Source organism: Cajanus cajan, chromosome 5 (genome assembly GCF_000230855.2).
Source record: "Cajanus cajan strain Asha chromosome 5, NIPB_CcT2T_4, whole genome shotgun sequence".
Lineage (NCBI taxonomy): Eukaryota > Viridiplantae > Streptophyta > Magnoliopsida > Fabales > Fabaceae > Cajanus > Cajanus cajan.
In genome coordinates, this window is record NC_138521.1 from 69,322,971 (window position 1) to 69,339,068 (window position 16,098).

The 16,098-nt window shown below is 28.9% G+C and overlaps 1 protein-coding gene and 2 non-coding genes across 3 annotated transcripts; 2 read left to right on the forward strand and 1 right to left on the reverse strand.

Annotated features, from left to right (window-relative positions):
- The first annotated feature begins 2,670 nt into the window (after positions 1 to 2,670).
- On the forward strand, positions 2,671 to 2,744 carry LOC114916585 (small nucleolar RNA R66). Its single transcript, XR_003805142.1, has one exon. It is a non-coding gene; the product is annotated as a small nucleolar RNA R66 (small nucleolar RNA).
- Positions 2,745 to 2,803: 59 nt separating this feature from the next.
- Positions 2,804 to 2,896, forward strand: LOC114916603 (small nucleolar RNA snoR118). The gene has a single exon (XR_003805160.1). It is a non-coding gene; the product is annotated as a small nucleolar RNA snoR118 (small nucleolar RNA).
- A 3,558-nt stretch (positions 2,897 to 6,454) lies between these two features.
- On the reverse strand, positions 6,455 to 14,331 carry LOC109808998 (uncharacterized). The gene is made up of 15 exons (XM_083075836.1): positions 13,953 to 14,331; positions 13,654 to 13,848; positions 12,873 to 12,947; positions 12,573 to 12,740; positions 12,168 to 12,331; positions 11,756 to 11,974; positions 10,196 to 10,322; positions 9,868 to 10,056; positions 9,282 to 9,523; positions 8,290 to 8,409; positions 7,608 to 7,833; positions 7,470 to 7,529; positions 7,217 to 7,390; positions 7,022 to 7,131; positions 6,455 to 6,895 (listed from the first exon to the last, which is right to left on the reverse strand). Exons 1-15 carry the CDS (start codon positions 14,127 to 14,129, stop codon positions 6,730 to 6,732), a joined length of 2,412 nt encoding a protein of 803 aa, XP_082931962.1. The 5' UTR covers positions 14,130 to 14,331; the 3' UTR covers positions 6,455 to 6,729.
- Positions 14,332 to 16,098: the final 1,767 nt, after the last annotated feature.

The window sequence follows — 16,098 nt, forward strand, 5'->3', positions numbered from 1 at the left end:
AATAAATAAATAAATTATCATTTATAACAATTATTGCATTAATATATATATATATATATATGAGAATTAAATAATATTTTTTTATTACATAATTTAAATATATCTTGTAGTTATTTTTTTAATGAAAATTATTTGGTAGTTATTGTTGGTGAAATATTTAACATATTCTAATATACACTTTGTAAAAAATATAGTCTTAGTGTTTTTTTATTATTTATTTTTATATATACATAGAAAAATGTGTTCAGAAATAGTTTTTTAGAACAAGTCTTGCATATCTTTACTAGTAAATGAAGGAATTGAAATTTCCGCATCAGAAAATATTTGAGTAAATATTTATTTGATATGATACAAAAATATGTTATCATAGATGTTTTATTCAAATCAGATATTCACCATGAAAAAACTAGGTTTGATTTTATTTTTTTTTTAAATGGAGTTATAATCAATATTTTTAAAATCATATTAAAGATCATATATTCACTAAGGAAAAAGTTGTGTTTGAAATATTTTCTATATCATATTACAATCAATGTTATTAATATCATATTAATATCGATCAATCTAACTGATTTAACTAAAAACTAAACTCATGACCATCAGATTTGTATTTAAATTGTGATATTAGATTTTTATAATTAGGAATAAAAATAAGTTAGATCAATTTTTGAATAAACATATCGAATCTGTTTTAAAAATAAATTTAAATCTAACTTATTATTTATTATGTATTTTTTAATAAATCTAATATAACTTTTAAAGATTGATACAACCGTTTTAAAAGTTTATTTTATGAGCAACAATTTATTAAATATTAAGTTTCACTCCTTTGCATATTCTGCAAGTGACATTTAAGATTTTTTTATCCATAATTATGACCAACGCTTACTTCAAAATTAACAATTAATTAATTTATACTTGTCAAAAATTTCGCTATTGAAAGTTTGATATGAGACCCATCATGTGATAAGCAATTATTCATGTTGAAATGAGACCCACCATGATAATTGGAGTTTTTGATAATGATTATCTAATTGTTTATGCTGATCATTCTCAAAACATCAACATATGGCTTTTGGCTGATGTAACAAAAGTGAATTTTGTCCTTTTATAATTTTTATTTAATTTTTTTCCGAGTAAAATTATAAAAAAATATAATATCAAATAATGTGCCAAAGCGATGTAAAAATAATTAAATATAAAACATGCAAATTAACAATTTACAATAATTAAGATAATTGTGTGTTTTTTTTCATAAAAATATTTTGAATGGTTTAATTGTCTTAAATCTCATTCAAAATAAATACATATATCAATACTTTGTTGGTTGGAAAAAAAAAAAAAGAATGGGATTAGAGAGATGATTTGTTGTACAAGTCTACAAAATATCAAGTGTCTTGATTTTTTTTATAGAAATATTAACAACCGAGACCAGTTGATATCTTTAATGTATTGATATATATAACATAAAAATAAAAACGTAATAACATATGAAATAAATAAATATATAAACATATTAATCATAATATATTTGACGAGAAAAGGAAATTAATAAAGATAAAATTATATATTTACTAAAATATAAGATAAACTTAGTATTTTCATAAGATTGAACTAGTGGCAAATATTTTGGAATGGAATATACTGAATAATATATTTAATACATATGAAATGGACAAAAGATAAAAATTTGCACAAATAAATAATAAAGGTAAAATATAAAATTGTAAAATAAGGAAAAAAGAGTCGAATGAAATGAAAAGATAAAATATTTATATAAAAAAAAGCTTGATATTTTACCGCTGATTCAAATATTCAATTTTTATGACGTGTAATATATCATCTTCAATTGTCACAATATTATGATTATGAGTTAGTATATTTTTACCTTTGATTTGACAAAATAAAGTAAAATTTATACCAATTGTATGATGATTTCAACATACAAATTACGATAAAAACACATATAATAAAAAATATATGCAAATTATCAATTTATTGTCTAAAATCCAAATTAGGCTAAAATTCAATGAGCCGACCAAAGCGAGATCCATTTTTTTTTTTTTAAGATTAGTTTAGCGATTTAAAATGGGCTTAAACATTTCTAAACCCGATGGGCCAACAATTAAGTTGTAAGCTAATGGGCCGACAAGTTGAAAGTTGAAACTTCATAAGGCTTTTCGACCCAAGAAATAAAAACGAAAGGGCAAAATCGTAATTAACCGAACAAGGACGGTTTTTTAGTCTTTTCACAGAAGTAAAAACCCTAATTCAAATACTGCCATTATATATAAGTCAGAGACTCGCCTTCTTCTCACAAAAGGTTACACAAAACAAAACCCTATTCCTCTCTGATTTTCATTCATTCTACAAACGGCGGAGCAAAGATTATCTTTTTATTATTGTCCCTTCATTTTCTTTTTAATTTTATGAAGTTGAATTGCCTCTTGAGATGCCTTTGATTCATATGCTATGAGTTATGGGTTATCTCATAATCTATCGTAAAAGGGGCATAGATTTTTCGCAGGCATGTTGAGTCACTTCGCCTTTGAATTTTCACTCCAGGCGCAGTGAATATTGAGACTGCCAAATCACTTTTTATTTTTTAATCTTCAATTTTGTGGCAAACATTTTTCTTAATTTTCTTTTCTTGGGTTAAAATTTATGGGATCCTATGATGGCATGAAATCTTTGAGACCTGATTGTCTAATTTGATGACAACTACAAGCATACTCGCTGAGGATCTTCATCAAACTTTCATTTTTGGAATTTTTTATTTGTGGAAGGGAAAAGCAAAATAGATTTGAATGATGAAATAAGCACTGGGCTCTGAGCAGTTATACAAATGAACTGCTATTTGATGCACAATGCTAGCCTAGAAAGCTATGTCTGACTGTTTTTTCTTTCTCTTCAACTTTATTGTGTGGTAAGATGTGATGTCTTGGTATGAATGTGCATGATTATGTAATCTAAATTTGAAAATTTTGGTTTTGTTTTGAGTTTGGATTATAATTCTAGGTTTGTGCTATATGTTTACGACAGTTGTGGAAATTTATTGATTTTTTTTTTTAAGAATATTTTTTTCTTAAAATTGTGCATGTTGATATTTTTGGTTAAAATTATAGAATGATTTTCTAATAAAAATCATTAAAATAAATATGATATACTTAATTAATATTTTAAGGAACTTACAACCTTGTTTTTATTGAATCTTTCTAATATGGCTGTTCGAAATCATTTTGAAGTAACATACTAAAATGGATTGGATTCACTACGTTCCAAAATTCAAATTTATTTGAAGTCATTTGAAGTAATGGCTCTAAGGGATTAATGTTTTATAAAAACTATATATATTGTTATTGTAGTCATTTTTTTTTCTTTAATATTTTTATTTACTTTTAAATGCTTAGGATACTATTTGGTCTCAGTAAAAAAAAAATATATATACTATTTAGTCCTTGATTATTTTTTAAGAATTTTAAATCTTTATATTAAAAAATGTTAGCCTTTCATTTTTTTAAATTTTATTTCTGAAGTTAGAATTTTGTTTGCAACTTTTGAAATCTTACAAAATATTTTTTTTATAAGAATGATGATATAAAATAATAATTTAATATGATTATTTAGATATATAGTTATTAAAATTATTTTATGAAATTTCATATGTTGTAAATGAATTTTATAACTACAAGATTAAATTTGTAAAATATAAAAAATAATTAAGGACTTAATTATATTCTTTTTAATTTAGTATCTTAATTGACAGTTTTTTTTTTAAATCTTAATTGAATCTTAATTTAATATGATTATTTAGATATGTAGATATTAAAACTAGTTTGTGAAATTTCATTCTTTTTAATTTAGAATCTTAATTGAAAATTTTGAAAAAATTTTTTTCAAGAGACTTAATACTATATTAAATTAATAATGAATTTAGCTCTTTTAATTTTTTAGTAGTTTTACATTTTCTTATAAATTTCCCAACAAAAATTATTGTTTTATTAAAAATATTAAATAAATAATATAATAGTATGTCTTGGAAAATACTATATAAAATTCATTTAATAATTAACATGCAAAATAGGAAACAATTTAATAAAAAAACATTTTAATAAGATTTGCGAATATGGGATAAACTCGTTATTTTTGTACATGTAAAATTAAATACAAGTTGACTTAAAAAGAATTTAAAATTTGATTCAATAATTAACTTGTTGAACTTAGTTTATAAAATTAATAGAGCTGAACTTTGAGTTAAAAATGATAAATAAATGAGTTGAATTTAAATTAAGTATACTTGAATTAAGTTAGTATTGGAATTGATTTAATATACAAATATATAATTTTTTCTATTTAATTTCATCTTGTTAAAATTTGAAAGAATTTTGATAATTTAGTTATAAGTTAATATATTAAAATAAGTGAATACATTAGAACTTCAACATTGTGGATTAGTTTTTATATTATTTCATACAAGGTGAAATAGTTGAATTTGTATAACTCATTGAATTCTGAATTGAGTCAATCATCATTCGGTCGAATTGAACTTTTCTCATTTCTAATCCTAGTGACATGCAAAATATTTCTTATAAAATCAACATGCTAATGTACACTTAGGAAGATAAAAATGAAATGTCATTGACATGTTTGAAATATTTGAATGTCTAAGACTATGTTTTGGAACTCGTCAATACAAATGGAAAATCTCACTTTCCCAAGTGCAAAAAATACAAAGCAATTCTATGGAATTTTTATTTCAAAGGTAGTTCAAGTGGCATTCCAAACACATGACTCTTCTGGAATTTAAGATCATATTTTTATAGGTTTTTTTGGTCATTTTGGTTTCATTACATATATTAATGTTTTGTTTTGATCATAAATTCATTAACATTGTTAAAATCATTATGTCCGAAGTATTATTTGTTTAACGCACACTGAACTATCATGATTTTGTCTTTAAAAGGTGTCTCAATAAATTAGGAAGGAAAAGTATTTATAAACTACCATTAATCTTAATTTCTAAATTATGTAAGATTTTTAGGCACTTAAATAAATGGTAAAATTATTTACATATTGAACTCCTATAAATGACACTCATGTTAAAATTATTTATAAAATTAACCCTGCACTTTGGAGTAGCCAAATTCCATACATGAGTCATGTGTTATGAATTTGAAAAAGATACTAATTTTTTTTTTCAAGATGAACTTTTATAAATGACTCAATATAGAATCGAAGATCCCTCGATACTCCCAAGCATTTGATTATAATGATCGACTTCAAAGCTAAAATCTTGTGAAAGCTATCCCAATTTAGAGATGACAAAAAATCGCATATATTTGTGAATAAAACCTTTTATGAATTTTAAGTGAATAATTAAATAGGTACCTCTTAATAATGTTGTAGAAATATAGTTAGGTACTGTACTTGTGCATACTTTAAAATATTAGAATTCTTTTAATTATACATAAAGTAATTTAGTTTAATTCTTTTTTTTGTTGTATCATCTTGTTGATAAGAATATTTACCGACTTTATTAGAAATTAATCTTTCTTGAGATCTCGACTACATTAATTTAATATTTTAAAGCTAAATATATAATAATTATTTATTTTTAGTACAAATATATTTTACAAAATTATTTTTTAATATAAATATTTTAAAATTATTTATTCTTCATGTTATTTTATTTCTTATATTTTTTATTCATAATTTCACATTTTATCAACTCATAAATACTTACAAATATATAATAAAAAAAAACTCATGAATGCTCACACTAAATGGGATAGGCCATGTCTTGTTGACATCCCTATCCCAATCATTTTATTTTATAATTATAATTCGACTCTGTATTTTTTATTATTCAAGTATTACAATCATGTAATTTTGGCCTTTTAAGCAATTTCAACCCTTTAAGTATCAAGGTTGTGAATTTTTTGTCTGTCAAATCTTAATAGAACAATTTTAATCCCTCAACATCATAATTATACAAGTCTTGACCTATTTAAGTTATAGATAAACTAATAATTTTATAAATATAATTACTTTTTATATATTTACTTTAACAAAAAATATAAATATATTTAAAAAAACAATTAGAAATGTTGATACATGTTACCCATCACATCAACAAAAAAATATTAAAATTTTAATAATAAAAACTAAAATCAAGCAATTAAATTGCTTAAAAAACTAAAATCATACAATTATAATAATTAAATAACTAAAATTACATAATTATATTTTAAGAATTAAAATTATTCAATTAAAATTTGAGACTAAAATTACATAACTTATTGCAATAAGTGATAAAAACACATTTAAACCTCATAATTATTCTTTTAGAACTGTTTTGGCTACCTAATCCATTCCTATATTCGGCATTAATTTAGTATTTCAGCTATTGCCGCTCCTTTGCAAGGAATTTAGAGCATGCTTAGGACTGCTAAAATATCGCAATTACAATTTTTTTTTAAGAAAATAAACTATTTGAGAAATAATAGTACACACGAAAATTTCTTCAGCTATTAGTCAAAGCAAATTAAACCTGAAGCCCCTCCCAGTACCTACCAAAATACAGTTTTGTTCTTTTCATTTGGCTTGCATTGATAGCTATGCATTCAAAATCGTATACATTTTGTTATTTGATTTTGGTGTAGCAGTGATGAGCTCTACCTAGTGTGATATGGCTTGGTAATTTTTGGTTGTTGGCTTCAAAATCTGGAGTCAGCGCACTGGAGATGAGAAAAAAATTACAACAAAGTATACAACGAATCCAGCAATAAGTATTCCCCCATAGATATAAGTTTGAGAGGAATGCACGGGATATTTGTACTCAATTTTGCAGCATCTCATATTATCCCTCTCGCTGACCAAGACATGGTCAACATATCTGCAATTCACAAAATTGTAAATAGCTACTTGAACAGTATCATGGAGAAAAATATTAGTTTCCTAGAATATAAACTTCCCATTTTGACAACCTATAAAATAAGTTTTAAAATAAAGGGTAACTTACTGTTGGGTGAACATGGTGCTCTGCAGAATATCTGAACTGTTCAAGTAGGCATCCTGTAACCGATGATCATATAATAGTGAAGACATATCAACAAGCTGCTCCTCAAGGCCCTGGTGTATGTACACAAATTGCAACATGTTAACACTATAAATGTCCCCAAAATCAGGTCAAGAAATTCAATCAAGTAAAGCTTACATCCAGATATCTTTCTAAGCGATCAACTAATTCATGTGGGAAGGGTTCGGGCAAATTAGTAGTTTTCTTGTAGAATTTCTCTAACCACAGTTCAGTGTTTGACTTTTCTTTCTTTCCCTTTACTGGTTCACCAAGGGAAGTTTTCAGATACTCTGCTGCAAAAGCTTGGACAGTCTGCACAAAATTGCCAGGTATCCGAATCATGGAATCATGTACTGTTATTTTATATTAACTCGAATGAAGCATGAAATACCTCTGACGTATCACGAATTTTATGAAGTACAGAATCCACACGGGCATATATTGAGTTCCTCTGTCAACAAACAAAACTAATTTGAGAAACACCTCTTGATAAATAAAATTCACTTCGGTATTTTGAGAGAGCATTCACCAAAGCAACATCTCGGAGCATTTGACTGATGTGAGATGTATTAGAGAATGGTCCAAATGGATGACAACCAGCCGCCCAAAGCCAATTCACAACAGGCCTTTCATGTACATGAGAAGCCTTTTCATATGGCGCACTTAAACCACCTACAACTGAGGCAAGACCAGCCAATATATGCCGTTGTGCCTGAGATGGAATAGCATGCCTTTTCTGTGTTTCTGAAACGTAACTGTCAAACAAGATAGTTTAGAGCGGTATGAATTTTTTCAAGACAAAACTGATAAATAATGAGGAAACTCAAGGTAACTGAAAGTGGTCTTTGAAGTGTTTCTTAGTCAAATCAAGTGAAATAGACAGTCAGCATGAAAAGAGAACAGAATTTACATTCTAGAGAACAAACTTAATGAATTATATCACATTGCTTTAGCAATATATCCTTCAAGAAAGTACATATCATTGTCAATATTTAAAGTGAGATGAAAAAACTTAATGGACAAAAATGATTAGAGGTTCCACATAGAAATACTAGATGGTTTCAAACGGGCTACAATAAGCAATTATTCATAATACGCAGTGTGCAACCCATTATTCCATCCTCTATCATCTACACATCAAAACATCTACAGTAGTAAGTAAAAATCTTCAATTTGCAAGTATTGGATATCTGAACGTCATATTTACTCACCTTAAAGGAATCTTTTCATTTTGATGTTCAAGCACAATGACAACATCATTGCTTGTCCATACCATACTTTCATCCTCCATCATAAGGTTTGGATCCACGTCTGCCATTGATAGCACAAAGCTGCATGGTAAAAATATTACATTTGGAAATTTCAGCATTGTGCTATCAAAATACATTTACATGCAGCAAATGCAATATAATGCATTTCATTTTAAAATACAACACCAAAATAAATATAACGTTCTAATCACAGTATTTGAAACTTTCGACTAAGTGACTATATTGACTTCATAGACCACAGCAAATAGAAGTACATTCAAAACTTTTTTTTTTTTTTACAAAAGTTTAATTCTTAGATAATTTTTTCAAACAAAAGTTTAATACTTTTTTTCTCCTTTTGGGCAACCATTAGGATACAAACCTAGAATTAGGAATTGGAAAGAAAAGAAAATGTATTGAATAGGATGAAAGAATAAGGAATAGAAGATCAATCTATCTTCCAAGGGTTTTTCCTTCACAAAGAGAATTTACAAATGATACCCCATAGAACGAAAACCTTTCCCCTTACAGCCTCTTATTTATTTAACCCATTAACCACTAACCAACTAAGCAATATCCTAACTGTCTTAACTAACTCCTCATTTCCCATAGTCCTAACACATTCTGACCCTTTCAAGTTGAGTTATTTGTGCCTTCTCTTTGATTTTGTAAATGGCCACCAAATTTGGGTAAATGAGTTAACAAAGCCCAAAATATCTAATTGCCAATTTACGACCTATGTTACCTCAAGTGTCCAAATTAACCTAATTAAGAGAGCAGTTGGAATTGATAAAAGAAGGAAATTTTAACTAGTGTTCTATAAACCTATTAATATATATATATATATATATATATATATATATATATATATGAATATACAAGAAAAAAGACACTATGATATTTAGAGTTTTATTTTCAATGTACATCTAGGCAAGAGATAACAGCGTACGCACACAGGAATTACTCTAGTTCCATAAGTTGGTTGTAGATCCCCTTGTTTCTTTTCTTTCTTTCTCCTTTTCTTGCCATATTTTGAGTTATATGAAGACCAAAGAGGCTTATGCTTAAGAATAGAATCAGTTGATCCTTCAGATTCATCCATCCAATTCTGGCGAAGGAAATATTTACTTGAAAGAGATGGTTCTGCCACTTCAAGCAATCCAGCAGCTAGTACATCAGCAGAACGTTCCATTTCCTGTAAAATGTGGTTTCAAGTCCATATAGAAATAGTTAAGAAAGTAACAACATTAATTTGCATTTAGCATCTTAGATGTGGAGTATTCAATTCAGCTACGTGGATAGTAAATTCTTGAATTCCTTCAGAAGACCACTTAGGCTAATACAATATAATAGCAACGCTTTGTCTGCTATGCATTCAATTTTATAAAAAGTCATTCTCAAGATTCACAACTTATAAGGCTAGTACAAGTTTCTCAATTAATTACCCCATGAAAAAGAAGAGACTGCATTGCCCATGTCAAATCATATAAAAATTTAAAACAGTAGATTTGAAAAACAAAAGTACAAGAGATCACCCACTTCTTTTAAAATAGCACCATTCAAATATGTCTTGGTATGAACATGGAAACGACCATCATTCTTGGTTTCCTGCAGGGAATGTCCACGCATAGCTTTTGAAACAGCAATTGCCAGCTTTTCATGGCGATGTAATGAATGTGCACCCCCAATAATTACTAATTCTTGCCCATCATGAAGCATACTTTTCACCTGAGAGGAAAGAGCAAAACGTAACAGTTGCATGTTGTTCCTGCTAAATTGCACAAAATCTCAATTCTAGAAAATCCATCAGACAATTTTCAAACCAAGTTAACAAGAATTGGTAGTCTATGCCAAAGGAATTACAAACCTCTGCCTCAATTTCTTCTATGTTAATACTGTAATTGTGGCCCTTTTCCATAATGTTGTATCGATTATGATTTTGCAAGACAATTATTGGTATAAGCAGTCTTGAAGTAAGATCAACAGTTTCAAACCTGAACAAACCAATAAAAATACAATTTAACTCAAGTTAACACATCAGTGATCAGTCAACAAAGTATTCAAGTGCACTTATAATTTGCATGCTAGATACTAAAATGACGGCCTAACTTAGAAAAGTGTATTCAGAACTAAAGGAAAGAATTAAATAAAGGCCTGATACGAGGATAGCAATGTTTGGGAGATGAAAGTTAAGGTTCACATCATATCACAAGTCTAAAAGTTTAGGCATCTAGAACTCATCTTACAATGGGATGCCATATATAAAATTCAAGCTGGATGGTTGAAATGGGAAAAAGGTTCGGCATAAGAAAATATATAATGAACTCATGAAAATTCTAGCGGACAACAAAAAGATCAGCTAAGTTCTAAGAGCATCTCCAATAGTAGGTTACTAGTAGGTTCTTAAAATTAAGAACTTGTCTCTATCTTTTATAAGAAAATGTTGCTCAACATAAAAAGCAACTTTGGTGGTTCTACCAAGTTATCAACATAAATAAGAATTCTTACAAGAACCAAGCATAGGAGTAAAATTTAATTGTAGTTCTTAAATATGATGTGGCCCTATAGTACAAAAAATAGTTAAAGAACCCTTTTAAGCACTCCTGCATTGTATGTATGAACAAAAAAAAGAATAAATAAGAACAAGTGTAAAGTTGCATACAGAGTTTTGGCCATGTAAGAAGACCAAATGGAAAACAATCCAATTAAACGGGGTAGAAAAAGACCAAGGAAAATCTTAGGACTTAGGAAAAACTAATATAGAAGACCTCTAAAGAATTGAGTTTGTTAGAGTCTAATAGATCCCTGTATAGATGACCCTACCGAGGGCATCTTCAATGGTGCAACTCAGGTATGGTTGCGTAACTTAATTTTGATGGACCCTACTATGCCACACCACATTTAGAACTCCAGCAACATTTTACACCAGAGGTGCAACTATCTAAAAACTTACAATGAGTTTCAAATATTACCCTACATACTTATACTATTTATTATATTTGTTTTAATTTTAACTTAAAATAATGTTCTAGTCCCATTTCTCATGCAAAGGAGTCACATTGTGCACAGTTGATAATACTGATAATAATATTGTATTATTTCTGTATGCTAAAATAATCAAATGTTAACTTATGATAATGCAGATAACAATATTTTATTTTTTGTATTTGAAAGAGAATGGCTAGCAGCTGGCTTGATTCCTGCATTACTCTCCTTTGGCCCTATTATGATCTTTTATATTCGAAAGAGAGTCACAGTTTTTCTTGCATCTGTCACAGTTATTCTTGCATCCCTCTCCTCTGTCTGATGATTAGTTCGATGGGTTTTTAAAAAAAAAATGAAAAACCAGTTGCTTATACAAGAACAGTTTTTACATATGGGATAAGACTTGGCAGTTGTTATTGGCTTATAGATGACAACAGAATACCTCACATCAGGTGCAATAACATGTTCCACTGTGGTTGATACCAATGAAGCAAGCTGTCCAAGAAAAATATCATTGCTCAATTGATGAGAAGTTGTGCTTGAACTACTAGAATGAACCACATTGCGTAATCTTGGCAGGGTTCTAGAGCAGACACTTCCTTCTTCAGCTTCAATCTTACCATAAGTGCATGGCCCTGCTGAAAGATCAATCACCAGAAATCTGAATAAACAAAAAGAAGTCAGGCTAGCATACGAGTATGATGTATGGGCTGGCAAAATTTCTGGTAAGATACAGAATATACATTGGAAACCAGTTTTTGCAAGTAAAGCACCACTAATATTTGATAATACTCTTTCGAGAGAAGAAACTGAAGTTTAACAGAAAATAAGTTCTGAACCAAACTGTTTTATACCTGCCAGAGCTTAGCCAAACCTGAGTTGCTCCCCCACCATTGTAACGATAGCGGTAGATATATTCTCCTTCTTGTCTTTTCATATCTTCCTCAGTTAAGTCAGGAATTTTGCCATACATTAAATTATCAAGATCAATTTCCTCATTTCTGGGATCTACTCTCACCTACAATAATTTTTAAATTAGCAGTAGATGAGATAAAAACAAAATAGAATTGCCACAACAATACTATAGCAGGGAAATATGATCCGGAACGAGCACGAAAAAGGAAGTACCTAAGCATTCATACAATCATTTCCTCCCTCGGTAATTAGTTAAAACCGACTTATCATCAACTAAATTTGTAGAATTTAAGGTAAGGTATATTTAAAATTTGACAACTAAATGTATTGGATGTTGATTATACCTTGTCAAAGTTTAAAATAAATATTGCACTTGGCACTGGTCTATCCATCTCCGTAACAGAAGATCCCACACTATCCATGTCAAATATGTAGGAATACAGCCTTTGAAATACTGGCTCCACAGTTGTTGCCTCAACTTCAAACGAAGGTACCTCCCTTCCAAATTCAGTCTGCAAGTTGTGGTCAACTTTAGAATCATCTTTACCGAGTAAAGGCTATAGCCATTAATTACCTATATGACTATATCCAATCAAAACAGAAGAAAGTAGCATTAAAAAAAAGGGAGAAAAATAGGCAGTTGCCTCTCTTGCTTTTCCTGCAGGAACCATTGCATCTTTCAGTGCTTTCTCAAGTGCTATCAGTTCAGGCTGTCCGGCCTACAGTGAGAATTAAATTGTAAATGGTTAGAATTTTTCATACAAGTGGTATGTACATCGATGACCTATGCAAAGACAAATCAAATAACTGCAGTCTATCCTTCATAAAAAATATTATAATAGAATATTCTTTTGTTAAGCTGTAAGATTTCTAAACTACTGTTTGGTTTAGCAGCATAGCCAGGTAGACAGTTTTTGACAAGGCTAATTAAGTTCATCAAAACAAAAGCTTATCTTCCATTCCTCTCTCTCAGCATTACAAGGCTAGGAATTCAATCTTGACTATTTTTTCCTAAGTATAGAATTGCGGACATGATCAAACTGTCACTAGTTGTTATATGGTTGCAACCTTTTACTTCATAAATAAATGCAGTTCAAGAAGGCAACTAGGATCTTCTTCAATTGGCGTGTTCAGCAATTCAGCACCAAATAATTATTTCACGAATAAGATCAGTGCTAAAATATTTCAACTTCAGACCAAAATATGGAATCGGAACTCCATTGATCCGAGAAACTCATCCTTCCCAAACCAACAGACTCTTCAAGAATTACAATTAACCGGTAACCACAAGCACAAGCTTAAGAACTACATTTTACTTTCAAACCAATTCAATCAACAAGCATATAAGGATAATAGCATATAGTAGTAGCAACAATTAACGGAATAGCACAAAAAAGAGTACAAAGCACGCTAAACGAGGCTTACAGGAAACACATTATAAACCAAGTGATGCTCAATATCAAGTAGCTCCCCGGTCTCCAGACACGAAGGCCTGTGAACTGGAAAGCTCGTTTTGAGAAGCTGTTCAAACTGATGCGCATCGATATCGTATCTATAGCCTCCGTCTCCACTGAAACCAATCAAAACCACATTCACTTCCAGCGGAACCTGAAACGGAACCTGCACGAATCACAGACACACTCATTCACACACGAAGAATCAATTTATCGGCGAGTAATTTAGGTTTTGATGTTAATTTTCCGTCGAGGGAAAGAGAAAATGACCTCGGCGCGAGAATGAAGCATGCGGCGGACGTCGGATCGGACGCTGTCGCGGACGTCGTGGAAGGCGCCGTGGTGCCACTGGAGGTGGCTGGATTCTCGCCGGAAGGCTTGAGGCGCCGACTCGGACCGAGTCAGGAGGAGACTCAGCAGAGCAAGTAGGAATGAACGAGGCGCCATTACCTCGCTCGGGTTTGTTCTTTGATCCGGTTCAGGAATGTAGGAATTGCTATTGCTATGATTTAAATTTGAATTATGAACATGAATTGAATCGCTGCCACAGCGAAATGATGAGGAATTAATTAGCCATGGGTGAAGCTCGCAAACGCTGCTCACTCTGCTTAGAGAGTCCACTCGCCGGGACTCGAAACGTCAACAACGCTTTTCCTAGAATGTCCTCGAATAATTACTGTAATGGCGATTGCGGACCCAATATCATTTTTTTACCGGCCCATTTCGTTTTTTTTGTGTTCCATATCGGGCCGCACCAGTCCACTATAATTGTACAACAAAAAAATAAATAAACATGTTAAAATTATATTAATCACTAGCTGTAGCATGATAGATCGATGATAAACACAAACTACCATAACTTTTTTTTTTTAATTTTTATCTATTTTTATCTATCATAATTATTTATAAATTAAATATTAATATTTAAAAATATATTAATAAATAAAAATATTTTTTCTACAATATAAATTATTTATTATAAATTTAAAATATAATTTATATGTTTAAAAATACTTATTTATACAAATTTTAAATATAATTTATACATTCAAGTAATATTTATTTATATGCACAATTTATTTAAAATTTAATTATATAAATAAATATTAATTAACCTAGACATTCCACATACTAAAATATTAATTAACTTTGTAAATCCAAATCTATACCTCCAAATAAATTAATATCAAGCATTATATAATAATGATTTATTTGATGGAAATAAAAAATAAACATTCCTAGAGTAACATCGTAATCATTATGAGAAGAACTAAATTTGTCAAATAATGTTGTTTTAAGTTTAATAGCATTGGCGTAAAAAACAATTAATAGCATAAATATTATGTTGGAATTTAATTTTAATATATTGACGCTATAAAAAATTTATATTCTATTATCTTATCATAAATTCTTATGAATAATGAAATTATTAAATTTTGTGATATTTACTTTAAAAATCATACATAAGATAAATAATGAAGAAAAAAAACATTATCAGTGCACAAAAATTAATCTCCATTATACAGGTCATGTGATACAACGAGTGTATTAGCCCCAAAAATTAACGGATTTTAATAGTTTGGCAATAACAGTTTATATTGCATCAAATTCTGAGTTTTAAGCTGTCGGGGTTTTTAATAGTTTGTTTATTCATTTAATTTTTTATTCATGTTTAATAGCTAATAAGTTAACAAGTATATCACTCCTTTTATATGAGAAGAACAATTAATGAGATTTTAATGGACATTAGAATATGTTATTGACATTGACATCAATTTTTTTTCATCCCATTTTAATTATTTTAACACTCATTATTTTGGACCAATTTTTTCTTTCCCAAAGACATGAAGTTGATGCAGATAGATAGTGATGTCCTTTTTTCATGTCTTTCCTATGCGGCTTGCAACTATGGCCATATGGCGTAAATTACTTTTACTAAATTAACTGATTATCTTTTCTCATGAAAACAGTAAATCTTTGTTATTTCATAACAAAATTAACTTGCTTGACTCTGTTTTCTTCATATTATATTTTTTAATTTGTTTATTATTTTAAAAAGTAAATGAGATTTCTATTACTAAGACATAAAACATGCTTACAGAATTTCTCAAGCAAGAGGACATTTTTTAGCCTTGTCGCCACTTAATCCAAAATTTTAATAATATTTTTTTAAATTCAAGACTCGATGAAGTATACAATGAAAACGGATTAACTCAATCTATATGTCATTACATTAATGTACCATTACGGATAACTAAATCATAAAATTATATATATATATATATATATATATATATGAAACTAAATCCAGTTTACAATTTATAGTATAAATAATTTAAAATAAATATATTGTTCCAAGATGCAAATTATTGTTTATTAACTAAGTAAAAATTATACAAGTACTACACAATTGTTA

What these genes read in the sequence shown, in the direction of transcription:
- LOC109808998 (XM_083075836.1), bottom strand. Translation starts at nt 14,129, where the DNA reads ATGGCGCCTCGTTCATTCCTACTTGCTCTGCTGAGTCTCCTCCTGACT. An exon ending in TGGTTTATAATGTGTTTCCT is followed by an intron (nt 12,948 to 13,653) that starts GTAAGCCTCGTT and finishes TTCTCACTGTAG; the next exon opens with GCCGGACAGCCTGAACTGAT. An exon ending in TTATTTTAAACTTTGACAAG is followed by an intron (nt 12,332 to 12,572) that starts GTATAATCAACA and finishes AAATTATTGTAG; the next exon opens with GTGAGAGTAGATCCCAGAAA.